Source organism: Cercospora kikuchii (genome assembly GCF_019650295.1).
Source record: "Cercospora kikuchii DNA, contig_00004, whole genome shotgun sequence".
NCBI lineage: Eukaryota > Fungi > Ascomycota > Dothideomycetes > Mycosphaerellales > Mycosphaerellaceae > Cercospora > Cercospora kikuchii.
Genome location: NW_025408585.1, coordinates 249,808 through 277,509, shown reverse-complemented (window position 1 = coordinate 277,509; position 27,702 = coordinate 249,808). Strand labels below are relative to the sequence as shown.

The window sequence follows — 27,702 nt, the reverse complement described above, 5'->3', positions numbered from 1 at the left end:
TCAAGCTGCTCAAAGTGAGTTTACGTCGCTGCAACTGAGAATTCTTGAGGAAATAGCAATGACTGCTAGCCTTCAGCACGTACCGCAATGTAATCCTATCATTGTTCAGGCAGATCGATGCCAGCAACGCAAGTTGCATGAGACATGATCGACTCGCTTAAGCGACGCAAGCGGTGAGGTCAGCAGGCAATGATATTGCGTCACGCAATGACGCATATATTGTAAATTGGGTATCTGCGTAAGGGCGGCGGTGATAGTCCAGGGGTTCACACCATTGGCAACGATCATTGCTCGCCCCTGCGCATCAAGACAGTAGATAGGTCGAACTGCAGGTAACGCAAGAATGCGCGGGCTGCTACATGTCAGCGACTGAGTCATTTCCTCTAGTGAAGCACATGCTGACCGACGATATTCAGCATGCTCTGAAGCCCCGCAGACGTCTTGAAATTCGCTTGCCACAACCACTTGGCTGCCTGGGGACCAGTAGACGCTCTACTTTCAGAACTTCCACAGCCACTTGTGTGGCCATTTGAAAATAACGATCGTTTGTTCATTTTGCCTTAAGAAAACCAGCCCATTGACCCACTGCACAGCAGTCAGACGCGGCCCAGCTTTGGTGTCTTCCACTTCAACACCAAGTGAAACTTGGGACTACCGATAACGGCCATCGCCGCCAAGACCGGCATGCCATGAGGCAAAGACCCCGTTGCCGGTTTCATCAGACCAGTAAACAAGTCACAGGGTACTGCGTTTTCGTGCATACTTACTACGTGCAACGACTTCTTGGCTCTGATCGCCTCTACCACCGACCCGGCCATCAAGTCCATGTGCTGCTTGACTGGAGACGGATCAACGTCAAGCATATCTTGTTCGAGATAATGCTCAATTCTCTCAGCCAGAAAGTGCAATGCCTGGTCGCAGTTCCTTAATTCGATCAGTGCTTGATGTAGACAGTCTCGTTGGAAATTGTTTAGGCCTTTGTTGTGATACTTCCGACTCCATCGAGGAGCAGGTGGCGATGCACGAGTAGAAAAGGCCCCAATGAATCTCCAAATATGACCTTTCGCGTGGATTCCTTCATAGCTCAAGGAGACTCCATGAAGGCGGCACGTTTCAAGGTACGACAGATCTTTCCCTTCGACGGGTACGTCAAATTTGTCGAAAGTAATGTATTGCAGGTAATTGGTTAGATGCATATCTGTCGGAAGCTTCTGGATGTTCCTAACTCCTCGAAGGAGCTCTCCGTTCAGAAGATACATTGTGAGCAGACAGAGGTCCAGGTCATGGCCACGGTCTAACATGATCTCCGAATTGAAACGAATGGCGTAATTGCAGCTATTCGCTGCGATATGAATACGATCGTGAAGCTTTTCGATCCCTCTGCGCTGAATGTCCGCGAAAATTCTTGGAGCCATTGCCTTTCCCTTTGCGTCATGCTGAAAGCGGTACTGTATCTTGTATGATCCAAGCATCTTTAGCATTTGCGCGGAAACTCGACTACGTTTGCCTTGAGCTTCTCGTTGAAATGCAAGCAGGAAAATGGTGGCTTGTTCTCGGAAGTTTGCGGCATTGATGCACATCTCCCCGTGCAAGAATCCAAACTGTCGCAATGCCACTGTATCCTGCTTACGGCGGATCAGAAGATGCATTCTGATCGATGACAAGTATTCTTCTTGAAATATCCACGCCCTGTTCCACCAACGGTCCGCTTGAAGACGACGAAGCAGATTGAACGCCGCCCGAGAGCTAGGAGCATGTACAGGTTGGACCAGTCGAGGATAGGAATCTTCGTCCAGGACAGCATACGCACCTAATAACAAGTCTTGCAGTTGATTGACCTGGTCTTGAGTTTCGAGCGTAGCAGCGAGTAGTCCGACAGGGTAGGCGCTAGTCCGGTAGACCAAATCCATGGAGTCCAGGACGACCTGTCTCTCTTCTGATTTCTTATTCGAGATAAATTCTCGATCGATCCAGAACCTGAGAAGTTGACAATGCTTCGCATAACGGATGACTCTTGAAAGTGCTTAGTCGTGAACTTTGCTAGGACGCGCATGTTCATGCTTGCAATCAACAATGCTGTACCTACCAGCCTGAGCGTCCTCCAATCTTGGCGCCTCTTTCCAAAAGTAAGACACAGCAACATAATCTTGAATATCAGAACTCCGATGTCGTCCGACGCTAAGCTACAAAGTGTTGTTCGGGTTGATCCAACAGCATGACAGATTTTCAGCCCATGCCATTGGTTTATTGTTCACCACTTGATAATCCTGGATCTCGAGCAACCTATCAACTAGTGAAGACCGGTCAAGCTTCGAAGAAGTACAACAAGGCGTAGCGGAAGCTGTAGCCATTTCCATAAACTGTTATCCTGTTAATATTGTACGTCAGGTCATCAGATATGGGAACCCATTCTGCCTGAATGAATGAGCAATACAGCAGGCACTCACCGGTTGTGGCTTGATGAACCAATTGGCGTCGCACGTGCGCAGAACCCGGTAATCTAGCAGAATTTGGTTCGATAACTCAGTGTATCAGACCAGTAAAACGCTGGATCCGAAGCAGGAAGCTAGCAATGTCAGCATTCCGATAATATGGCCATCAGGACTCCACGATGCCCAAGCTGAAAAGAAGGATCGCGGCTGAGTCAATGGCCTGCCACGCGCTTGTTCTTGCAAAGCTAAATCAGGCTTCTCTTGCCCCAGATCTCTTCTTTCCACCAGGAAGGAAAAGCGCGTTACTGAATAACATTGCGATGACCGATCCGATGCTCCACGAACAGAAGTCATGATGCATGTGCGTCGCGTACGCATTTGTACAAACGCAGTGTCGCGCGTGATACAGGCGACAGCAGACAGACCTGGCAGGTGGGTCATCAATGAAGGGTCGTGCTCAAAGCTGCAACTTCGAAAGTTGCAAGCGCAGCGTTTCGCTTGGGGATTGTGTACAATCTCAGGAGAGTAGCAATGAGACTGCTCCGAATTTCTGCCTCATAGCTGCGCATCCGTTGTGGTCCGTATCTTCGTGGTCTTGCTGCATGGCCATTACTCACGCGATATGGCTCCGTTGGGGGGGTTTTTTGTTTTGGAAAGCCTTCTTCATGGCCTGTAGTTTCTGAGAGCTCGTTCTTTCACCGATTAGCAAAGCGGCGCTCGAGACGTCTTCCCTTCGATCTCAAGTTTCACATTATTCCGCTGCGGTGCGAGCGCAGCAGTGCGCAACCAAGCCAGACGTGGTGGTGCTCCATCGAATGCGGTCTAGCGCGGGAGACAACTTTTCCGATCGTGACTGACACCGTCGAGGTGTACTGTGCTTTCGCCTTTTAACGTGCCCACCTGCCTAGAAGTAGGATTTTTCGCGGTTTAGAGACGTCTTTCTAGAAACTCACCTAAATTAGCAGGTAAACCACGCAGATAGTCCTCTGATACCTTAAGAATCATACTACCTTAATTTCAGCGTGTAAACTGGCGTTGTTGGTGCGCTCTAGGCGTGTTGTTGTCGTCGCATGGCTTCCAGCGTTCACACGTGACCTTGGGAAGGCCGTCCCGCGTTTTGTATGGCAAATACACCAAATTATCGGGCAAAGATGCTTCCACCAGCGCCACATGCGAACAGGAACGACTGACGGGACGGACGAACGAACACACTAGATACGAGGCAGAGACAGCTAGGAGGACAGCAGACGAAGGAGAAAGAGGAGGATGGCGGAACCTCCGGCAGAGCAAGAGTATGTTACCGTGCGCCCAAAACGGGTAGCATCGCACGGCACCATCAACTACCGGAGCCTGCATCGAGGCACGCACACCTTGAATGCAACAAAGTCGAGGGCAATGGGAGAAAAGAGGGTGGATATAGGAGAAGAGTCCAGGCCAAGTATACAACAACTAACGGCTGCGACTGGTGACAATACACCACAAAGGCAAATGCTAGCCCAGATGAAGCAAGCAGAAGAACGAGCCAAGCAGGCGGAAGAGCGAGTCAAACAGGCAGAAAGGCGAGCGGAACATGCGGAAGAGAAATTGAAACAACTGGAGGAAATAGTCGCGAAGGTACCAACAATCGAACAAATTACAACCATGATACAAGAGCAAGTAGCAGTGAGCATTCAGCAGCAAGTAGCAGCGAGCATTCAGGAACAACTAGCTAACGTGGGCGTACCTACTAAAGGAAGTCGCTCATATGCGGAAGTAGCATGCACACCCCCAGACAGTCAACCTAGCAACATCCGCAGTCTCACGATGAGCACAACCCCATCAGCTTTCACAAACTCCCTCTACTGCACGATCGACATCTCGAGAGCCGACGAGGCCGAGAAAGCGAAGACCCACCCCGGCGTGGTTCGGGAGTGTGTGGAGAGAGAGATGCGAGGAATCGAAGGACAAGAACGGTGGCGCTGTGTGGCAGTTACCAAGGACCCACGCAATGCCGACAGGATCCGTGTGGCGTGCAGGAATGAGGGCGAGCTGACACGGGTCAAAGAGGCGATGTTGAAGACCGCAGCCGCGACACCGGGAAGCCGCGTGCTACGAGACCAGCTCTACCCAATCAAGGTCGACAATGCTAACCGCACGGCCGTAATTACCGAGACGGGGGACCTCCGACCGGGAGTGATTGAGATGCTGGAAAAAGAGAACGAGACCAAAATCGCCAAGATTGTATGGATCAGCCGCAAAGACAGTATGAAGGCGTACGGGTCGATGATCGTCTACCTGATGAAAGGCAACGACGCTGCACGCCTCTTACAAGAACAGTATTTCCACGTGGCAGGAGAATCGGCATACACCCGGGTTTGTGAACCGCGCCGACGACCAATGCAGTGTTATAGGTGCCAGGAGATAGGCCATATCGCACACACGTGCAACAAACCACAGAGGTGTGCTAAGTGCGCGCAAGAAGGCCACCGCCACACCGAATGCGACGCCGAGGGTTTAGTTCCAAAGTGCATCCCATGCGGTGGACCCCACGAATCGTACAGCAGGAACTGTCAGATACTGCATCCTCCTCCTGTCGCTCATGCCTAGTCCCTTGAAGGTCCTTTCACTAAATGTCGGCAAGCGGCGAGTGGTGCAACATAGCGTAATGAATGATACAGACCTCCAGGACTTCGGAGTCATCGCATTATCAGAACCTTGCGCGTTTGTGAGAGAGGGCAAAGTGTTAACGGTGCCGCTGGGCCATCCACACTGGACCAAGATCATACCTACGGAAACGCGCGAAGGCAGACGGATAATTGGGAGTATGCTCTGGATCCAGAAGGGAATAGAGAGTGAGCCAGTGCTGGTACCCTCTCCCGATATTACTGCAGCGCTGTTGCATCTATCCGATCGATCGGTGTTCATCGCATCGGTCTACGTAGTGCCAGCCAACCCGCAAGCACTCGCGGAGACGATACAGCTACTACGGCGAAGTATAGACACGGCAATGAGACGGGTGACGAGGGGAAGGATGGATGTACTTCTTACCGGCGACTTTAACCAACATGACCAGCTATGGGGTGGAGACGACATCTCGCCTGCCAGACAAGGAGAGGCCGACGGACTCGTGGACTTTATGAACGACTATACGCTACGCAGTCTCCTACCCAGGGGTACCAAGACGTGGCAGAATGGCAGGTACGAAAGCACCATCGATCTGGTGCTAGCCTCCGAGGAACTGGCCGCCGCACTTATCCGGTGTAGGATTTATGGAACTGAGCACGGGTCGGACCACCACGCAATCGAGACCACCCTTGATATCGACACGCCGGAGCATACAGTCCAGCCACGACTGCTGTTCAAGAATGCACCCTGGAAGGAGATCTGTGCGAGGATTACTAGTACACCCCAGCCATTGGCCGTAAACGTATACGGGCATGTGCAAGTGGATGTACAGACGCAGGCCGACCAACTCATGAATGTGGTGCTTGCAGCGATTCACGCACTGACTCCTGTCGCAAAACCGTCGCCGTATGCCAAAAGGTGGTGGACACACGACCTTACTGAGCTTCGTCAGATCTATACCCATTGGAGGAACAGGGCGAGGAGCTATCGTAGGGCGGGCACCTACAGCGAACAACTCGAAAACCAGACACGGATCGCTTCCAAGGAATACCATGATGCCGTCCGTCAGCAGCAGAGGAGGCACTGGGAAGAATTCTTAGACAACAGTAACAACATCTGGCAGGCGGCGAAGTATATGCAGGCTGATACCAGCCTAGGCTCATCCCGGATCCCGCCTCTTACGAGAAGAGATGGGTCGATCACAAGTGGTAAAGGAGAGCAGGCGACCGAGTTGCTGTCAACATTCTTTCCACCCCTTTCCCCCGTGATCGAGGACGAAGGGCAGCGAAAGCAGAGGAGGCCAGTCCATATGCCCCCGCTCACTATGGACGAAGTTGAACGGAGCGTGTTCGCAGCCCAGTCGTGGAAAGCAGCAGGAGAGGATGGGCTGCCGGCGGTAGTGTGGAAACGGGTATGGCCGGCCGTAAAGGAGAGGGTTCTGATACTCTTTCGAACGTCGCTGAGAGAGGGAATACTGCCGGCCCAATGGAAGACAACCAAAATCATCCCACTGAAGAAACCAAACAAAGGCGACTATACAGCAGCGAAGGCATGGCGACCCATTTCGTTGCTCCCTACGCTTGGCAAAGCCCTGGAAGCAGTGGTGGCGGAAAGGATATCACATGCAGTCGAAACCGCAGGCCTCCTGCCGGCAAACCACTTTGGAGCCCGGAAGAGACGATCGGCAGTACAGGCGCTCCTTCTCTTGCAGGAACATATCCACAAGGCATGGCGTAACAGGAAGGTGCTCAGCCTGATCAGCTTCGACTTGAAAGGTGCATATAATGGAGTATGTAAGGAAAGACTCCTGCAGCGACTTCAAGCAAGGGGCATTCCCGTAATGCTAGTAAAATGGATCGATGCCTTCTGCTCGGACCGATCGGCTACAATCGTAGTCAATGGTCAGGCATCGGAACGACAAGCGCTACAGCAAGCAGGATTGCCGCAGGGGTCACCACTATCACCGGTCCTGTTCCTCTTTTTTAATGCGGACCTCGTCCAGCGCAAGATCGATGGCAACGGCGGTGCTATAGCATTTGTCGACGACTACACAGCGTGGGTCACAGGCCCCTCTGCGGAAGCAAACCGAGGCAGGATCCAGGCGATTGTCGATCAAGCGATAGAGTGGGAAGGACGAAGCGGAGCCACCTTTGAGGGCGACAAGACAGCGTTTATCCACTTCACGCGTGCACCGTGCCGAAGTAGCGCCCAACCAGTCATGGTAAAGGGACAAGAGGTAGAGCCTGTGACCAGCACAAAGATCCTAGGTGTGTTCATGGACGCCGGACTGCGATTTCAGCAGCATATCGCAAGAGCAGCTACGAAGGGACTCATTGCTGCAATGGCACTGAAGCGACTGCGAGGGTTGTCACCGTCCACTGCCCGCAGACTGTTCGAGACAACGGTGGCGCCAGTAGTCGACTACGCATCGCCGGTGTGGATGCACAAGTGTAAAGGTCAACTAGCGTCTGCGATAAATCGAGTACAAAGAATCGGAGCACAGGCAATTACAGGCTGTTTCCGCACAGTAGCAAGAGAAGTGGCAGAAGCAGAGGCAAATATACGCACGGTCCAGCAACGACACGCAGCCAAAGCCGCGAGCACATGGGTCGATATTCTCTCGCTGCCTACGACCAATCCGCTGTCGAAACTCAGGGTTGTGCCGACCCGGAGGTTCCGCTCCCCGCTGCAACAGATGTCAACTACCTACAAGGTATCGACAAGAGGTATGGAAAGCATCGCGCCATACACAGTAGCACCGTGGCACCGGCGACTAGCAGCAGATGCGAAGGAAACGACAGAGGAAGCGGTGAACGCTGTCAAACAGAGCGCAGGTATCTGTGTCGCAACAAGCTCCTCGGCGAGGAACAACATTGTCGGAGCAGGAGCAGCAATACAAGACACCGAGCGGGGAGAGCCCCCATCAACCGTCGTCTCGACTACAGTATCAGCAAGGACGGAGCACAACCCGTACACGGCGGCCTTGATAGCGTTGGCAGAGGGCCTTGCACAAATACCCCTATCTACCGTCTCGCGGAACATATACCTCTTCTCAGACAACCGAGCAGCACTACAGGCAGTATGCCGGCCTAGACAGCAGTCAGGACAGGAAACCATACAACAAATCTATAAGAGCGTGTGGGCCCTGCAGGACCGCAATACTGTACGGTTGGCGTGGTGTCCCACTCCTGAGTTTGAGCTTGGCCGGAAAGCAAAAGAGGCGGCGAAAGCTGCAACAGAGCCAGGTCGAACACCACGGTCGATACGGCCAGCAGCTAAGTCGACCGTTGACAGCCACTACAAAGCAGAAACAAGGAAAAGACGGCAACCGATCGAAGGTGTAGGAAAGCATATACGACGAATCGACACCGCGATACCTGGTCCACACACACGGATGATGTACGATCGCCTCGGAAGCAAACAAGCGAGCGTGTTGGCACAGCTCCGAACCGGAATGTCACGACTGAATAGTTACCTTCACCGGATAGGAGCTGCAGAATCAGACCAGTGCGCATGCACGCAAGCAAGTGAAACCGTCGAGCATTTCTTATTCCGGTGCCGTCTGTGGGATAACCTCCGACTGCGGATGCTACAACATACAGGCACTATGAGGGGCAACCTCTCCTTCTTTCTCGGAGGAAAGGCAGCATCAGACAACGAGAAGTGGAAACCTGCGATAGAAGCAGTCTTGGCGACTGTCCAGTTCGCAATAGCCACAGGCCGCTTCGAAAGCTCACCGTATCAACCTTACTCCAGCCAGGAAACGGTCAACCAAGACACACAAAACATATAACGCCAGCGACCCTATGCCTACTGCTACTAACCATTTCCCCAAGCACGCCCTCGTACCAACAGCAAGACACGCTTCACTCGCTGAAGATAGGACAGTGAACACTTGGAGGGGCAGCTTCAAGAGAGCTTGTGGAACACTAACCTAGTACGAGTCTCCGGCAACGTAGGACAGAAGGACTGAGAGGACAGACTGAGATAGGACAAACCAAACGGGCTATTTGGAGTTCAGGAGCTAGGCGCGGGACTGACTGCGCCTGATGCGCTACGAACGCGGCCGCTGATCTCGATGGCTCGATGCCTACATAGCTTTGGAGCTCTTCTCCTAAGTTGAAGAGGACCATACCAGTGCCCGTGCCTATCTCTAGGACGTGAGCTGGCGCTCGGCCATCTAGCACGGTGTCCATGGTGTCGTCGAGCCACTCCTCCATCTCCACCTTATCGATATCGTTGCCGTCGTACATTGATTTCCAACCTAGAAAGTCTCTGCCGACCTGCAAAGCATCGATCGAGTCCACGTTAGCGTACAAACTCTTGTCAAAATGCGCTGCCCATGTGTCCACCTGCGCTTCGCTCTCGTTCCATTGTAGAGCACGAGCATCTCGGATGGTCACGTAGCCAACCATCTCGAGCTCGTTTGCTTTCCGTTCATGTACTACGACGGCGGCGTCCCTGACAGACTCATGGCCCAAGATTGCGTGCTCGACCTCCGGTATCTCTATTCGCTGGCCTCGGATCTTAATCTGGCGGTCGATGCGGCCAATGAACTCCAGCTGGCCGTCCGTTGGTCGGTAGCGCACGCGATTCCCCGTCCGGTAGGCGCGGACGCGCTCGCCGTCAATGTCCACCTCGAGATTGGCTTTCTACGTTTCGGTATTCAACACGTAATGAGCGGCAGTATATCTAAGTCCGATCTGTCGCAAAGCGAGCGGCTATTCATTGGGTAATCTGGCCTGTTGCTCAGATATTAGCTGAAAATTCGACCAGAGCAGTGCGAATCGCCGCGTTTAATCGATCAGGATTTGGCAGACGCCTCTTGTTTGGCGCCGGGCAGAACCGCTCCGACGTTTCATGCACGAGCGGGACGCGCCAGCGCCAGTGACACATGAATCTGTTGTTGCTTTCGCTCTTTGTTAAAGGGTCATGGTGAATGCTGGATGTTCATGCGACTATCGTCATGTCGTGGCCGACATGCCGAAGGGCCGTCGCTTGAGTTGCTCAGCCGACTGCAAGTGATTGACCAGTGAGCAGTGACGAGAAACTGCGCGCGAGAGTGTGCGGTTGGGTGATATTGTCAAAAGAAGTGATTGCCTGCAGCCAGCATCGTGGAAAGCAATTCTTACGACCCGAAAAGTAGGACCTGCAGAACAGTACGTCATGTCGACCAGTCACGACCTCACACTGGCGCTGGCTTACAGTCCACATTGTTAGGACTGAGCACGCGATCTGTACAGCACCGTATGTCAGTCACTGCAACCAGGATAGTCCTGCAAGTAAGTCGGATATCTCAAAACTAGCTTACAATGCTATTCTGTCCTGTTTGGTCGTATGTGCCTTTCAGGTCGGGGCAAGCAGTGTTCAGGCTTATGGTTACATATGAGATTAATACAGCGAGTGTATAGTGCTCGACAACTTCTTGCACAGCGTCATCTCCGCCCTGGGCTCTACTCGCATGGACCTGGGCTTCTAAGACTTCGATCCAGCGCCGCGGCGTTCTTGAGACGCTTTCCCAGCTGCTTCGGCGGCTTCACGTGCCTCGCGATCCTTCTTGGCTTTTTCACGTCTCTCTTGAGACGCACGCGCTGCTTCTGCCATTTGCTTTTCCTCCTCGTCTTTCGGGATTTTCACGAAACCGCCGCTTGAAGTCATGTTGAAGATATGCGGATGACAGGATCGTGCGAGTGATCTAACAGAAGCACTTCGATCAGCACTCTCAACGCGAACGAAAGATAGCAACTTACTCGTGCCTCCGGTCGGGTGGCAAGGCTCAATGGTGTTGGAATACTCCAAAAGAGGTCGGGGTAAAATCGTGAGCATGTTACGTATATATGTTTGTGTGTGCCTACTGATCGAGCAGGGTCCTCACAAGTGCATCCTCCAGATTCGTTACCTGATGACGAGACGTAACATGAATCCCACGATTATGTTCATGGGTTGGATCCATTGATTGGATCCCAATGTTTGAGGAAGACCTGTTGTCTGTTTGCGGGCAAATACCGTTCTGTAAGGATTCACACTTGGGTTCGTTCATTGGATCTCAACGCTTGAGGATGGCGCCCCGGTAGACGGTTCCCTCTTCAACGTGTGCCAACATAATGTAGAGCGATTGGCCTCGAACGAACCCTAGTTCGCGATCGACTGTGAAAAATCGATCCTTGTACGATATTGAGCACTCCGGAGGTAACAGCTCCATCTTCGCCTAATAGCACCATGTCTAAAGCTGAAATGGGATACACCTAGAGCTCCACTAGTAGCGCAGCATGTTCGGAGATACGAAGATGGACGACATGTGGCAGTGTCTAATGTGCAGTCTCCTCCGAGACTCCGATACAGCGCGAAACAATGCTGTACATGAGTGGAACTGGCCAATGAATTGTGAATCGCTTCTTGATAACACATCTACAAGACCAGAATGGCTTCCACGCTAGAGACGTATTGTGCAATCATTGTCGTACGCCTCCAACTGCTTCATCTTCGTCTCGATAAAGGGTTTTAAGTCTGCGCGTGACTGGCTGTCCAGCAAATCCACATTGACACTGCCCTCTTTCAAACAACTATTAAAGATGTCGTCAACATCGAACGGTTTCCGTAGTGCATAGTTGAACCAGAACCTTTTCGTCGCCCATGACTCCCGCATAAGGCATGCAAGGGACCTGTGGCAATCTGAGGCCCCTCGGGTCTTCTCGGCGCATTCAATCGCTTCCAGAAATTGTTTCAAACGAGGTTCGTAAGCCTCTACGAATTCTTCTAGTGTCCGACCTCGAAGAAGATAGGACTCGGGTCCGACCAGCAACAGCCACCAGGGCGGTTCGGAAGCAAATTGGCTCGGCATAGCGTTCGTAAATTCGAGATCAAGCACAGCCTTGATGCGAAGAGTGGTTGGATCCACAATGATGTTCTGAGGTCGCAAGTCGTCGCAAAAGAGTTTGAATGGGCCGCGGTCGTCAATGCAATGCCTGTCGACATACTGCGCGAACAGATAGCGAGAAATATATCGGTCGCGGGCATCTACTGGACTGCCACAGAGGTTACGCTGTGTCCAGAGGTGGGTTTTGTGCTGAGCTATAAGTGATCGGAAGTATTCACTTGCAGATTCAAACCGTGCCGTGGGAAATTTGTCCAGCGGATAGAAAGCTGTAGTAGCTAGCTCGTTCATGCTGTAAGTCAAGGGCCTCCCTGTAACGGACCAGATGCCTGTAGTGGAGGATTTTGAGATGGCCCCAATGTGGTCAAAATTGAAGCGATAAATTTGAAGCATGATATCCGCGATTTGCGAGAACACATCGTGTAATATGCCTCTGTCAATCTGAGGATTCAGGTGGAGTCGTTTCGCATCGCTGGGATCTTTGAGTATGTCAGAGAGATGAACTCCTTCCACGAAGTCCGAGATGATGAACGGCCCAAAACCTTGCGGGCTATCTTCAGTCAGTCCCCAGCTGATCAGCCGCGGAACTGGAATCGTAGTACTCTGCTCGAGAAACTGAATGACCTGAACCTCGTTCAGTATCTTCTCATCCCGAAATGTTGTATGTCCTGGGCCTGGGAACCGGATAATGGTGTCCGGGGTACCATCGTTGTACATGATCTGGAAGCAAAAATTGAAAGAGCCTTGGAACCAATCCAGAACTTCAGCCCCGCGTCCTGGCCGACGACTGGCGACAAAGGCAGCAATCTCTTCCTTAGCACCAAGAAGGCGTCGTTTCCATTCGTTCCAGCGGTCGTCTCCCATTTTCTCGGCAAGCTCGTCAAAGACTGTCATATTTTCAGCATGCCTTGGTTTGCATAGCAGCTATTATAACAAGATACGTAGAGGGAACGAAATTTGGAGAATCTCGCAACCGGAATTCAACTAAACATCGAGCAGTAGGTTGGTTGGTTGGTTTTATCCTACGGGGTTGCAGCTTCGCAAGGCCCCGCTAAAGGCTTGGCGGTCGGCCGCCGCCTTCCGACCCCGTCGACTAGGCGCGGCCCCACTCCACCCGTTCTCCAAAAATGCAAACAATGGACCAGCTGGCCCGTTCACCCTCACTCTGCTCACCGACCAACGCCTGCACAGGCTGACAGGCACGAACAAGCGGCGGTGGTTGTTTCTCTACCGAGTCCTGTCCACTAGGGTTCTCGAGGCTGTGCCCTATCCTTTGCCGTCCGCGTAACTATCATCTTCTCCAGCGCTCGACTTTCTCCACTCCCCGAACCTGCTGCACTATGATCTGCGCCTATTCAATGAGCTGGATGGCCCTCGCGGCTGGCTTGTGCTTGTTCAAAATGGTCCGGAGGTTGGTATGTCCAGAGAATCGGCCGAGATACTCGTTACGTATATTGCGCAGCCTCCGACACGTCAAGAACACGTGTCGGACGGTCTATTGTCCTTCCTGGCAGTAGCCCATAGGTTCCTGTACACCGGATACATTGCGGGCAAAGACGAAGTCCCTGAGTCCGAGAATTCCATTGCGGAGCTGGACGAGTGGCGTGCGGCTTCCTCCAGTCACATTCGTAACAAAACTGACTTGAGAACATATTAAGTCAAGGCGGCTTGTGCCGCTAGGAGAGAGAACGGTAGCTGGTCATAGGGAACAAGATATGATACTTCGGGCTACTGTGACTGACTGCAACAAGAAATTAAGTATTGATGCTATGGAAAGCAATTATCGCCCGCATCCTGAATGTCGTACCTTTCAACCATGGCCAGGTAACCGAGATGGAAGATTTTGACCGCTATAATTCGGAGTCAAGGACCGAGAGGGGGTTGCGGCGGAATGTTCGGATTCGAGCGCGAGATGTAGGACGCTGTTGCCGGCAGGTGTTTTGCTTTGGCGGCGATGTGTGAAACTCGACAATTTTGTTGAGTTACCGTAGCACGACGAGTTCCACGCCCTCAGTCGTTCGCGCTGAGCCTCCATACATGCTTCTAAAAAGTCGTAAGATTGCGTAGCATATACTTTGGGGCAGACACTCTGACTACAAGCAACAGCTAACCAACCTCCTTCCCCATCAGGGAACACTTCGCTTTCAATTTCTGAGCTGCCATTGTGTATGGCACAATTTCGGTCCAGGTAACAGAGTATTGTGTCGCCGCAGCAAATTCGTTTCGCTCTGATACAGCAACACATGATTGACTTTTGTGCGAATCAGGCTGAGGGAGTCATTTTACATATATATAGCCCACGTCGTGATTTCAAGATGTGGACTCACATCGCTGCATCCGCGTTAACGAATCTAGAACTGGTCGACAGATCGTGGCGTAGTCTAGCTTGTTGTCATCTGGCATACAAGCATAACAGAATCCAGTGCTGCACGTGCTTCGTACCATTCGTGGCGTCCTGCTCGCACTGAGTGCTCGCCACCAGTAGACTAGAGAGCGTGAGCATGCACCAAGCTGTCGATCGGCGGATGGCCTGGTTTCACTTCGCGCTAATTCTGCGGGGAAGCACGGGATGTCCTGGGTCTAGTCTGGCGGCACGAAGAGACGCTAAGACTGTGATCACGATTTTAGCGTTCTTTTACAGACACCAAATTCTTCTCGTTGCAACTTCGTCGTTTCGCAACAAACAAACCACAATGGAGAATGAAGCCCTGCGGATAGTTTCTATATTTCTTGAGAATGACGATAACATAAAAACATTGGAGAAGCTCATCGCAGCTGGTGGCGAGGGGTTGCCTGGGAAAGCACGACAGAACTTGGAGAACGTGCGCCGCTGCTTTCGCCGCAAGTCAAGTGCTAAAAAGGGTTCGTATTGCTCGTCGGCTGATCGCAACCTCGCGGTTTTCACATCCATGAACAAGGACTCTGTCTGCGTCCCAAGTCAATTCGTATCCCAGTATGAGAAGTGGCAAACAGACTGGCCTTCTCTTTTTTCTGTCTCTGGCTCTCGCCTTCACGGACGAGGTGACATTACAGAAGTCCTACGCGAACAGTATCGGTTCACCAGCCTGATTCAACAGCAAACCTGGTCAAGCAACATATGCACAAGATTTTTGATGATATGTTATTACAACATGTCTCGTTACGATGAAGGTTGCGAAAGCACAGCTTCCATCCTGGCAACAGACGACGGCCTTCAGTCTATGCTCAGCATCATAAACAAGTGGATCTCGCTGGGCGAGCGATGGAACAGTCTGTGTCGAGACCTCGGCGGCTATGGAATTCTGTTTGTCCTCCCGGAAGGGATAGGAGAGACGGTGTAAGTATTGCGAGACCACAACAAGAATTATCTACTCACGACTCAGGTGGGCCCGAATACCACTTACAGGCCCGAAACGCGAACACATTATCACCAAGTTCCGACAGTTGGGGATCGAGAGCAAAGTCAAAAGCCTGGACGCGAACAAGCTTGGCCTGGAAATCTGTCAAGGACTGCTGCATCGTAACATGCCCCGGGCTCGACTCCCTGCATGGGTCTCATCTCAGCGAGCTCGGGAGCTTGCCACGCTTCTCCATCTCCTTGGACCATCCAAAGTCCCACTGGAGCTTTTCGCTCGAGCCCGTAATCAATATCTGGTATGGGGCCCAGATGGACAAGCCGTGCCGAAGAAGGCTGATATTGTTGAAGTGGTTCAGAATGCCGATACCTTCCGGGAAGCTCTGCGTCACCTGGAATCCAAAAATGCGATCCTAACAGAGGACATCACAGGGAATGGACACTTGACGGTGAATTCGGACATACTGCAGGAATTGACCTATTGCATTGACGAGTGGTGGAAAAGAGAAGCCATAAAGATTGTCTTCAGCGCCTTCCCGACCGACCGACGCCTACTACCGTGGCGATCATTTTCAACCGAGACTTCCATGCTGCCGCAACTTCGACATGTGCTCCAATTACTTACGGAGATCAACGTCAGTGACGCTTTACCACCAGCGCATATCGCTCAGGTGTGCTTATCAGCCTCCAACTATAGGACTTTTGCCGATAAAGCAAACCTCGTTGCCATGGCCGAGTCTTTGGCGGAGCGTTACACTCTGTCCGATCTCGTTATAAAGAGAATCGCACTGCGGAGATTGGTGCTTTCCAGGATCTCGTCATCCGAATGGAGTTTGGAAGACCGGCGCCTCGAATTCCCTCGATCGGACCAAAGATCGAATGGTTATTACGGCGAGTATTTGTTGTACTACTCGGAAAGCCTGTTCAGATCACGGGGTCCCGATGCCGCCTTGCTTGAGCTGGACACCTATGAACCCTGGATCCCTGGGCAACCGTCAACGCTGGAGACAGCTCGGCTCTATGAAGTGGGAGTCCTTCGAGGAAAGATCCTCCACTTTTCCGGCCGTTTCAGGGAAGCAAAGGAAACGCTCGAGAAAGTGATCAGTAGCAAGCACCAAGATACAACATCGGCGAGCAAAGCTACCGCGCACCTCGCTGCTGTGTGTTGCGAGTTGGGTGAAGCTGATCTCGGCATTCGCTATGCATCAGCCCATTTGCGAGACGTGCTGGAGATTCAGTCTGCTGAGAGTGGAAGTGCAAGACGATTGAAGCTGGCTTTGGCATACGCCTTCCTCCTCAAAATCATGTGGTCTGTCCTCGCAGGAACCGTTTGCAATTTCCGGCCGACGCCCAGCCCTCAAGACCTCGAGCGTGCGCAGCAGCTTTTCCGAGATCTCGACGAGCCCCGTTCAACCAGCCAGACTTGGCCTACTCGGGTGCACCGAGTTTCTGTTCTTTTGGGCTTAGCTGTAATTGCTCACATCGGTCACTCCTGGCAAGATGCTCTGCTCCTCTACGACGTCGCCTTCCAATGTGCAAGAGAGTGCGGATGGAAGGCCGGCTACATCGAATCAGTCATTTACCTGTCCCGGAGTGTTGTACTTCATGAACTTGGTGAGACAGTCCAAGCAGATGACTGCGCAACGATGGCCAAGATGCTGTATTCATCCCACTTAGATTTTTTCGTGGGCTTTGGAACTCTATGGCCGGAAATTCTGAAGACTTGGTTCAATGCGCAACGGCGCGAGGCCGTGATTCCGGGACGAACTTGGGAGCGTAATTGGGAGTGGAGAACGTGAGTAATCGTTGTTGTTGGCGAAATCAGCCTATGCGCCTAAAATTTGTATTGCTCTGCCAATCAAATGTATACTGCCTGTCACCAACACGTGTATCTTATCTTTCCGTACGCTTGCCGCGAGATCTAATGCCTGTCCTGGCCTTGAAACTTTCGAAACATGCGACCCCGGATGTATACGACTCCAATGTGAAGCATATAGTTCCAAGACGTTTTCTTGCTCATCTGAATCCCTGTCAGTCAACTCCCATTTTGTTATTCATCGAACACGCACCTTTGAATTCGCTTGGAGCATTTGGGCCGGGGACAAAAATAGCGTCGTGTACTATCACTCGATCTCGCGATAAAGAGTGAGCCAGCGATTTCAATAGCGCTGCGTGGTCCCTATGGTTCGAAAAGTGGCTAAATACGATGGCTCGGTGAACAGACCCGTCAGGATCCAGGTCAGCTGACTGTCTGGCAAACCACTCGGCACACACCTGTAGGCTCAATTCATTATGTGCACAATCCAGGAACCACGTAATGCTACCAGCCGTGAGTCGTTGAAATCTGCCCGGCCACGAGAATGTACTTATGGCTTGTCTTTCGTCGAGTGCTGTAAGGCTCTTCCACCCCTTTTGTCGTAGAAATTCGTTGCTGACAGCACGCGCTAGAGCGAAATTCTCCAGCTGCACCGGTGACTCCGGGAGTGGAACGTCCAAGGGAAAGCCTACACCAGGATCTACGAACTGAAGAAGGACGCCTTTTTCCTCAGCTCGCTCTTTCAAGACGCAAGCCAACGCAGGTTGCTGGGAAGCCGAAAACGCGGGCACACCAGGCTTGAAGATTCCACTCTTATGCCAAGCGACGTGCTGGAGTGTCGGACCCAGTTCATTTATATGGTCTCGGCCAATTGGCGTGATTGCGGTCACTAAAGGCTTCGCAAGGATATTGGTCGCGTCAAACTCGCCTCCATGATGTGTTTCATAAATGGCCACATCAACACCCTCTTGGAAGAAAGCGTGCACCGAGACCAGAAACAAGAGCTGAAGATATTTAGGACCATCGCTACCCAGCTTAGGGACCTCCAGCCTCGTGTAGACATCTGAAACGTATTTGGCGAATTTCTCTTCGCTCAAAGGGTCGAAATTGATCCGAATGCGTTCCTGGACGTTATTCAGATGTGGGGAGGTGTACAAACCAGTCTTCTTCGGATATCCAGTCCTGCGTCCATGGTGTCGTAGCATGCACTCGATATAAGCACATGTAGAACCCTTCCCCTTTGTTCCGGCAATGTGTATGCAGTTGGGCAGGTCGATCTGGTCGGACCAGGTTAATGTTTAGCTAGAGGAGAAGGGTCAAAAGGCATGGGACTACCGAATATCCAAGAAGACTTAGCCATTTATCCATGCCGCGCGTGGCGGGCTTTCCCCTGACATTCAGCTCGCCGTCGAGTCTGGATATCTTGGGGAGCTCGGATGGCGCATTTGAAGGAGCCGGCCGTGGGCCCCGATGAAGAGATTTCAGCACCGCCAATACCGTCTGCGCAAAATGAGATATTTATAAGTCGGCAGCCCGTACATCACGTACCGTGTATTCCATTCCAAACACTCTCCAATGCTTTCAATACAACAAGAGCAGCTCTCGCTCAAGGTTCAGGGAATGTATTGGTCGACTACGTACGACACAAAAAATTCTTTCCGCTTAGTGACGCCCAGACGTCTGGCCCGCCCCACTTCTCGGCCCGGGCCGAGGAGAGCGTCCAACGCCAGATGCGGGCGTTTCCTTGCGCTCAATCCGTGAAGAAATCGATCAACCCACGACGAATGCAGCCGGCGAAGCATATCCTAACGCTTGCCACAACTGTCAAACCATTGATACATCTCCATCCTGCGGTCCAACAGCGTACAAGCTTGGCAGGACTTCGTGAATCACATCAGCCCAGTCCATTTCCTTATCTCCAACCCCGACGTGCAGTTCTTTCGCAACTTCTGAGGACGGCAACCATGCTGCCTTCCACTCCACATAAACCTGTCCATTCTCAAGCACGAGATATTGCCGAGCCCACACATCGACGGGACCGATGTCTGGAGTGAAAGCAGCTAGCGGCAGTGTCGAATGATGGAAGCTGACTTTGTACCGCCTTTTCAGCCGACCATTCCCAATATTAACGATTTCTGTTCCCATGACTGCTCTCTGGAGAAGCCCAAGTGTCTTAAGGTGCTTGCGCTCCTGCTGGGAAATCGCATCTAGGGTCCCTCGTGCAAGACCAGGTATTGTCATATTTGCGGATCTTCGGTCAGTGTAGGCAATCATTTCTGTACACTTATAAGCATAGTTTTGAATTTTTGTGACAGAAACTCTTGCATACGAACCGAAGTACTCTGTTAAGCTGCTGTTGTTTTGCAGGTCAGTACGGGATGAGGCAAAGCTGAGTAAAGAAACCTTGGTAGCTCGCTGCTTCTATTATATGACAACCAGCGTGGGAGAGAGGGCTTGACTAGGCGGCATTTTCCATCTGCAACGAGCCCGCAACCGTGCACCCAAAATGCATCACTCCTCTCGGCTTCATCTCAGTCCTCCCGTTAAAGCCAAGGACCTGGCAGCAGATCAAGATATGGATACAAGCGCCATGTACGACGCTAATGGGGACTTTCTGGCGATAGGGGTGACAGGCATTGTGGAGCTTTTACATGTTGGCAAATTATTGCCGAGCTGACCTTCTCGGTACTGGCGAAATGATCAAGCGGTATCTGCTGCCCTAGCCCGACCAAAATCGGCCGCAGCTTTCCAATGGACTAGTTGAGACGACAGGCGGAATCCGAATGACTGTACTCTCGGCACTCTTGTCAAGCAGGCCTGACAAGCTGAATGGGTTCATCCCAAGTTATGCAGCAGGACAATATGGTCTCGAAGGCACGTGCGTCGTGCTGCATGGCGTGTGGTTGTGTAGCTTGTGTCCATGGGGGTCGTTCGGCCTGCACAGCGGTCCATAGCTACAGCACCTTACGCTGAAGTCCTTTTGAGCGAAGTCTCTCGCATTGCGATATGCGGTATCACTTCGCCGAAGCGTCTACAAATGCAAGTTTCACGCCTTGAACGTCCTTCGGTGCGCTCCTCACGATGGCAACAACCGATGCTACTTTCGCAGAATTGTCGTTCAACGTTGCGGGCTATGCTCGCACATCATTGTGTTCTCTTGAATGTGCCAGCGTCTCTTCTCCGACCGCCGCAATCCTCCTCATCTGCGTCATTATGCTTCCTAGCTCTTTACATCGCGCTCTTTATATCTGCGGATCTTCTTCCCATGTAGCATTCGCGTCTTCACGCATCGCACGCGCCGTGTCTTCGATAGCAATCATGTGGTCAGTATTCTGCGGTCTCGCGACGTCGTTGCATCCCGGATCATCATCTCGTGACGTAGATCGCCACAGCGTGCGTCTCAGTGCGGTCGATACAGCAGCGTCTCTCCCGCAAGTACTTCATGAGATTCAGAGCACGTTCTTGGTGCTCGTTGGGCCAGGCCGCCGCTCCGCCATCGCAGCAGGCGCGCCGGGCAGCGCATCTGAGTACGTAGCTTGGCAGAGCCTCGTTGGATGCATTTATGTATTACAAAGTGGTACGACTGAATTGCGAAATTTGAGATACTCGCTGTGTAGGTTTTCGCACAGAAGAATCGGACGGTCAAAATGGGATTCACAACCTTGTCACGTGATAAAGGTGGGGCTGTGACAGCACATCGATATCGAACTTCACCGTTACATCATCAGACGAGCAGAAAAAAAACACGAACATAGCGAGAATCTCACTTTTCGGAATTCAGTCGTAAGAACGTGCAACATATCCATCCAAGAAGGCACTGCATCGCTACGTAGTCAGACGCGTCGCCCACCGCGCCTGCTGCGATGGCGGAGCTGTGGCCGGAGGGGGTGATGTGGCCCACAGAATACCGAGAGCATGCCCTCAAACTCATGAAGTACCTGCTGGAGATCCGCGGCTGTATCGACCGCACTGGGAGCCAGACCGTGCCAACAGAGGTCGCGAAGATGATGATCCAAGGCGCGACGTCGTTCGTCGCAAAAGCACAGAATATCCCCGACATGACCGCCATTCACGGCGCGCTGCGCGAGATGCGAGGAGACGCGAAAGCGATGAAAGAGGAGACGTCACAGCGACTAGAAGCACTGAAGAAAGAGCTACGAGGTACAAACACACAGATAGAGAAGATCGCCGCGGTCGGAGAGGAGACGAAGGGAGCCGCGAAAGAGGCAATGGAAGTGGGCAAGGTAGGAGTCGCAATCATGAGGGACGTCAGAAACACCAACACCCAGAACAACAAGAGTGCGCCAATGAGCTATGCAGCAGCGGTAGCGAGCGGTACACTAGCAAGCAGTATGCACATTCCCCACAACACACAGACTGCATCCACCCAGAGCCAGCGTGAAATCATCGTAAACATCAGAAACCCTGTGACCATTGAACGGTTGCGTGCAATGAACCCGCGACACCTCAAGTCTCACGTTGACCGCACCCTTGAACAGAGCACGAACGAGCAAATAGCAGAGATCAAGATCATGTCCGCTAATCAGCTCAAGAGCGGAGACCTGGTCGTCAGGACGGCAAGCGTCAGCGAGACACAGACACTACAACAACACAGCGAGGAATGGGCCCGTCGGGTCGGGGAGGGAGCCTCTGTTCGCGTCCCGACATACGGCGTCATTGTCCACAGCATCCGCACGCACTCAATCGACATGGACAAATTCACGGAGAATCGCGATGAGATCCTACATGAGAACCGGCCTTTCATCCCTCGAGCGGAGATCAAATACATAGGATGGCTTACACGGAGCGGCGCGAAGAAGTCGACGACCTCGATCATCATCGAGTTCTCGCGACCCGAAGATGCCAACAAGATCATCAGCGAAGGCCTCGTATGGCACGGAGAGCTCTGCCAGTGCGAGAGATACGACAGGCAGTGTCGGGTCAAGCAGTGCTTCAATTGTCAGAAATACGGCCACATAGGAACCCAGTGCAAGACAACAATGAGATGCGGCTACTGTGCTCAGGAGCACCAATCCCGGGACTGTCCATCGAAGAGGGAGCGCGACGGACCCAGGAAGTGCGCGGCGTGCCACGGAGAGCACGAGGCATGGAGCCAACAGTGCCCGACACGACAACAAGAAATGGCCCGCGCCAAGGCAGCATATGCCACAAGAGCGCCATTCTACCCAGTCCCGGCATCCGCGATGTCTGGAACCCCACCTGGCAGCAACGGGACAGTGCTACGCCGGAAACGTTCGGCACGAGGCCTCGGCCTGCGAGGAGAGGAGAGACCGCAGGCAGAGCTCGGGTCCACAGGATCTGGACAGAAACGAGCCAATACTGGCAGCGGCCCCGGCTCGTTAGACAAGGAGAACGAACCTCTGAGTGGATCTGGCAGTCAGAGGCCGCAGCGGACGTACCATCCCACTAGGAAAGCGCTAGAGTCTCTGCACGTGAACGGGGTGGGACGCAACAGTAGCCAGCAAATGGACATCGATGTAGAGAGCGACTCATGAGGAGGAACCCCACATTCAGCATATTACAGTACAACGTCCGGAAGTCACGGGACACGGTCATGGCCACGCTACTGCGCGATACCAAAATCGGCGACTTTGATGTCCTCGCCATACAAGAACCGTGGAACAACCCGTTTACAAACACAACACACCACCCGGCGAAAGACATCTTCCATCTCTGCTATGCTTCCAACGACACGGAGGGAAGGCCGACACGAGTATGCTTCTTCGTCCACAAGGGACTCGATCATGCCCAGTGGCGGTTTGATCGGCATAGCAAAGACATCTGCTCGCTCACGTTCCAGTTTGGAGACGATGAAACACCGAGGAGCCTCGAAATATTCAATGTCTATAACCCGCCCCGAAGCACAGAACAACGGACGAGCGTTCTGCCTTTCCTGAGGCGACTGCTCGAAAGATCTACCGCCAACGAACACATGGTGGTTGGGGACTTCAACCTCCACCATCCTCTTTGGGGAGGGGAGCACATCGTGCGGGCAGACGCTGAAGCTGTGGAACTGATTGAAATCATGGAACAAAATACACTGCAGAACACATTCCCATCGGGAACTATCACTTATGAGGAAGGCAGCTCTCGAACCACAATCGACCTATGTCTCGCCACTATAGGCCTTATAGACAGGGTGGTGCGCAGTCAGGTGGACCACGAACTGGATCACGATTCAGACCATCTTCCGATCGCTACGACTATCGACCTACAGCTCCCGCGTCGTACAGAAACAGCGCAGAGGAACTGGAAGAGGCTCGACGAGAAGCGATACCGTGAGGCACTCGAGAAGACGCTCCCTCTGCTACAATACCCGAGAACAAAGGCAGCTCTGGATAGATATGTCGAGCAAATCATCACCACGATTAACGAGGCTGTCGATTGGGCTCTACCCAAGACGATGCCGTCGAACAGAATGAGGCAAGGGTGGAATGCGCAATGCTCCGAGGTCCTCGCAGAGGCAAAACGTCTGAAACGGAGATTTAGTCGAGAGCGTACGGAGGACGACTGGGAAGCCTATCGAACGGCACGAAATAAAAAGACCAGAGTCATACGAAAGGCGTTGAGACAGGCTCATCGCGACCGAGTCGAAGAAGCATCACAGTCACCTCAAGCGCTATGGAAACTCGCAAAGTGGGCGAGAAATCGCCACAGCCAGCTACCGAACATCACTCCTGCGATCGTAGACCCAGAGACCGGGACAGAAGTCGCAGAGGCTAGCGGGAAAGCAGCACTCTTCAGAAATACCTTCTTCCCTGAGCCTCCCCATGCAGATCTTAACGATATCACGTCAGCGCAGTACCCGGAGCCAATCCAGCTACCCAGAATCACAGAAAAGGAAGTCATCGAGGCGATTACATCTAGCAAGGCATTCAAAGCACCTGGACCCGACCAGATCACGAACAAAGCGCTGCAAGCGGGCAAATCAGCCCTCGTAAGCCACTTAAGCAATATCTTCAACAGCAGCATCGACCTCGCATACTGCACCGCGCACTTCCGCCGATCTACGACGGTGGTGTTACGGAAGCCAGGCAAGGACAATTACACGACGCCAAAGGCATACCGACCCATCGCCCTCTTAAACACTATCGGAAAGACGATGGATGCCATCCTGGCAAGGAGGCTGAGCTACATAGCCGAGACTCACAGCCTCCTCCCTCGCGCACATATCGGCGGTCGGAGACAGAAATCGACAGAACATGCCCTCCACAATATAATAGACAGGATATATCAAGCGTGGAACACAGGCCAGGGACAAGTCGCGAGCCTGCTGCTACTCGATGTCTCAGGAGCGTTCGATAATGTTTCGCACGAGCGATTACTGCATGACCTAAGGGCACGCAGGGTGGACGAGAGACTAGTCCGATGGATAGCGAGTTTCCTGAGCAATCGATCGACAAACGTTGTACTTGACGGCTTCCAATCCCCACCATACACCGTATCTACAGGTATCCCGCAAGGATCCCCGTTGTCGCCCATCCTGTATATCTACTATAACTCTAGCCTTATTCAGCCAAGCAACACAGAAAGCGACCCGGAGAGCACCACAGCTGTTACGGGATATATCGATGACGCCGCACTTCTCGCCTGGGGTGACTCTACAGAAGACACGTGCTCCCAGCTCGAGCAAATGCTAGAAAAGGCCCAGCACTGGGCACGCACCCACGCATCGAAGTTCGCTCCCGAGAAATTCCAGCTCACCCACTTCACGCGCTCCCGCACACGGTTTGACCTCGAGAAAGGCATCGAGACCCCTTGGTGCGATATCGCACCGAAGGCAACGTGCAAGTATCTCGGCGTCACCATGGACACCAAGCTACACTGGAAGCCACATATTGAAGCGATACAGCGGAAAGTCTCCAACACTATTAGCGCCCTCCACTCGCTTGGGAGCTCTACCTGGGGAGTCAAGATGCTTGAGATGCGGAAACTTTACCGAGGAGTGGCCATCCCACAAATGATGTACGCGTGCTCAGTCTGGTCGCAGGGCCGGACCAGCGGCTGCGGATACACGAAAAAGACGCTGCAGACACTCCAAATGCTTCAGGCTAGAGCTGCGAGAACGATATGTGGCGCGTACCGGGCGACATCGACGGCCGCGCTGAACATCGAGACCTTCCTCCTCCCAGTCGAGCAACAAATCGAAAAACATAACGCCGACGCAGTGGTGCGAATACTTGCGAGCAAGGACCCGGGTACAGTGCAGACACGTGCGATCAGTGCCCGGCAGGACAGATACGCCAGTCCTTTCGAAAGGGTACGACGCTCCGTCGCAGCCTATGCAGCGATCAACCTACGCACATTGGAGCACATACCGCCCTTCGTCGACGCGCCCTGGCGGACAGGCCCGACAATCTACGTCGACAATACGGAAGAAGCACGCAGCAGGCATGATATCGAGAGCAAAAAGGCAGAGAATATCTGTATCTATACCGATGGCAGCGGCATTGGAGGCTACATAGGAGCGGCAGCCGTGTGCCTAAGCGCAAACAGGATAGAGAGGACGTATATGGGGACAGACGCAACGTCAACCGTGTACGCTGCAGAGCTGCAAGGCATCAACCTCGCATTACAGATCGCCCAAAACATCTTGGAGGACACCTCCAGCCCGAGGCAGGTCGCCATCTGGACCGATAACCAAACAGCCATACGCTCGCTCGTCCGCGCCGAAGGACGAACCGGAGCGTATATCCTAAAGCAAATCGCCTGCCGAACAGACACGCTACAAGACAAAGGTCATACCGTCACAGTCCGGTGGATCCCCTCCCACGAGGGCATTGAAGGAAATGAGGCCGCTGATATTGCAGCTAAAGAAGCCACAGGCTGGAGAGAAGGGCAAGATAGCAGCGAAGCGGCCGACAGAGCCGCCCAGCCCGAGGAACTCTATGCCGTCCTATCTACGCTAAAGCGAAAGAGTCGAGAAGAAGCTGAGAAGAAGTGGCAGGGTACGTGGCGCACGGGAACGACAGGGAGATCCTCATTCAGGTACACTCCAATCCCGAGCAAGAGCATCCTCCAACTCCACAGCGGCTTGTCCAAGCGGGAAAGCGCGCTGCTTGTTCAGCTCCGCACCGAGAAAATCGGGCTCCAGGACTTCCTCTTCAACCGCAACGTCCCCGGCGTCCGGGACCCTATGTGCCACTGCCGCGAAGGACGACAAACTGTCCGACACGTGGTTCTAACGTGTCGCCGACTGCGCGACCTGCGCAAGGAGCACCTCGGCGGACTTCCTGGCCGCACCAACCTCCGGACTATCCTGAATAGCCACAAGCTAGCCACAAAGACCATCCATTTCATAGAACAGGCGCAGATCCTGGGGCAGAATAGGATCGGGGAGGAGTAGACGACGTCGAGCGCTGGGCGGAGACAGTAGGTACACAGATGGCGAAAAGATGAGGCGCAGCCTCGAGGAGCCTAGCATATAGCAATCAGCAGAGAGAAAACCACCACCTGGAAGAACTTGCCGGCAAAGACAGGTGGTGGTTGAAGAGCAGAGTGAGGGTGAAGGGGTCGGCTGGTCTTTGTTTACTGCGGTGACATTGGCGAAGTGGGGCTACTCCCATTTGGGATGGCGTCGGCAGACCGCCGCACCTTTGCTTCCGGGCATAGCTGCCTCCGTGGCGGCTGCAACCGTGTAGGAATCAATCAAATCAAATCAAATCAAATCAATCAGGGTCTATAGCTCCGTTGACGCTTCCTTGCGTACCAGCAACCCAGCCTAGTATCTCTGCGTATGTATTGGATCCCAGATGACCATGTCGAGATACTTGAGAATAGTGAGGTGCCGATAGATATGTTCAACGAACAATCATGCTAAAGAGCAACCAGATGTCGTTACGGGAAGCTGGCACACCCGTTCCTGTACGATTGCAGAATTGATCGCCCAACGACAACATCATTCGCTGTCTGAGCCAAGTGTGCTGTGAGTTGATTTATGGCCCAAGCAATCAGAAACTGACATCCACGCAAGGCTGGGTTTCCTCACCACTCACAAGATGAAGGTTCCGGGAAATGACGATTCTGAGCGGCTTCACCAACTCTCCACCACATTCGCCATTCCTACTTGGCTCTGGACATCAAAAGAGCAAGACGCGAACGGGTACTTTTTCGGCTCATCCGTGCAGACTTCGGGAGACCCTAGCCTGGCAAGCCACGTCTCAGTCTTTCGCTTTGTGGTAAAATATGTCACGGCCAGGGTGGTCAATGGACAGGTCGGCCGGCCACAGCACTGCTGCCGGCCCTGCCGGCCGATTCAGCGGCCGTGTCCGTCCGTCCGGACGAGAGCCTCTCATTGGCCATGCCGTCCACCGGAGCCCTGTCCGCTGTTCGCCTTGCCTAATTAGGAAGGATGTTGAAAAATGAAGCCAGAGGAAGGTGTTGTTAGCCCTCTATTCGCACGTCTGTCTGCTGGCTGTTGCCTTCATATGAGCTTGACATCTCACTGTCCACGTCGCCGCTAAAGTGATCGTCTTGCGCTCTTACCACCTCCTTTGTGTGTCTCTTCAACACAAAGTCGTTCTTGAACCAATTTCGCAGTAGTTGGTGTGATTGTGCGTAGTCTGTCTTCGTCTGCCACCTCTCATTGTCGAGAACGTGGCCAGCTAAGCTAAACTCACGC

At 52.9% G+C, this 27,702-nt stretch overlaps 7 protein-coding genes across 7 annotated transcripts; 3 read left to right on the top strand and 4 right to left on the bottom strand.

Moving 5' to 3' along the window:
• Positions 1-498: 498 nt before the first annotated feature.
• CKM354_000632800 (uncharacterized protein) lies at positions 499-2,240 on the bottom strand (the record flags this gene model as incomplete). The annotated part of the gene is made up of 3 exons (XM_044801639.1): positions 499-585; positions 768-1,977; positions 2,188-2,240. 3 exons carry the CDS (start codon positions 2,238-2,240, stop codon positions 499-501), a joined length of 1,350 nt encoding a protein of 449 aa, XP_044657574.1.
• Positions 2,241-4,073: 1,833 nt separating this feature from the next.
• CKM354_000632700 (uncharacterized protein) lies at positions 4,074-5,018 on the top strand (the record flags this gene model as incomplete). The annotated part of the gene is made up of 1 exon (XM_044801638.1): positions 4,074-5,018. One exon carries the CDS (start codon positions 4,074-4,076, stop codon positions 5,016-5,018), a length of 945 nt encoding a protein of 314 aa, XP_044657573.1.
• Positions 5,019-5,076: 58 nt separating this feature from the next.
• On the top strand, positions 5,077-8,829 carry CKM354_000632600 (uncharacterized protein; the record flags this gene model as incomplete). The annotated part of the gene is made up of 1 exon (XM_044801637.1): positions 5,077-8,829. One exon carries the CDS (start codon positions 5,077-5,079, stop codon positions 8,827-8,829), a length of 3,753 nt encoding a protein of 1,250 aa, XP_044657572.1.
• A 136-nt stretch (positions 8,830-8,965) lies between these two features.
• On the bottom strand, positions 8,966-10,250 carry CKM354_000632500 (uncharacterized protein; the record flags this gene model as incomplete). Its single annotated transcript, XM_044801636.1, has 2 exons — positions 8,966-9,688; positions 10,242-10,250. The coding sequence occupies 2 exons, from the start codon at positions 10,248-10,250 to the stop codon at positions 8,966-8,968; spliced, it is 732 nt and encodes a 243-aa protein (XP_044657571.1).
• A 1,219-nt stretch (positions 10,251-11,469) lies between these two features.
• On the bottom strand, positions 11,470-12,804 carry CKM354_000632400 (uncharacterized protein; the record flags this gene model as incomplete). Its single annotated transcript, XM_044801635.1, has 1 exon — positions 11,470-12,804. One exon carries the CDS (start codon positions 12,802-12,804, stop codon positions 11,470-11,472), a length of 1,335 nt encoding a protein of 444 aa, XP_044657570.1.
• Positions 12,805-14,603: 1,799 nt separating this feature from the next.
• Positions 14,604-17,043, top strand: CKM354_000632300 (uncharacterized protein; the record flags this gene model as incomplete). The annotated part of the gene is made up of 2 exons (XM_044801634.1): positions 14,604-15,226; positions 15,273-17,043. The coding sequence occupies 2 exons, from the start codon at positions 14,604-14,606 to the stop codon at positions 17,041-17,043; spliced, it is 2,394 nt and encodes a 797-aa protein (XP_044657569.1).
• A 27-nt stretch (positions 17,044-17,070) lies between these two features.
• Positions 17,071-19,301, bottom strand: CKM354_000632200 (uncharacterized protein; the record flags this gene model as incomplete). Its single annotated transcript, XM_044801633.1, has 3 exons — positions 17,071-17,264; positions 17,314-18,337; positions 18,891-19,301. The coding sequence occupies 3 exons, from the start codon at positions 19,299-19,301 to the stop codon at positions 17,071-17,073; spliced, it is 1,629 nt and encodes a 542-aa protein (XP_044657568.1).
• Between the last annotated feature and the right edge of the window lie 8,401 nt (positions 19,302-27,702).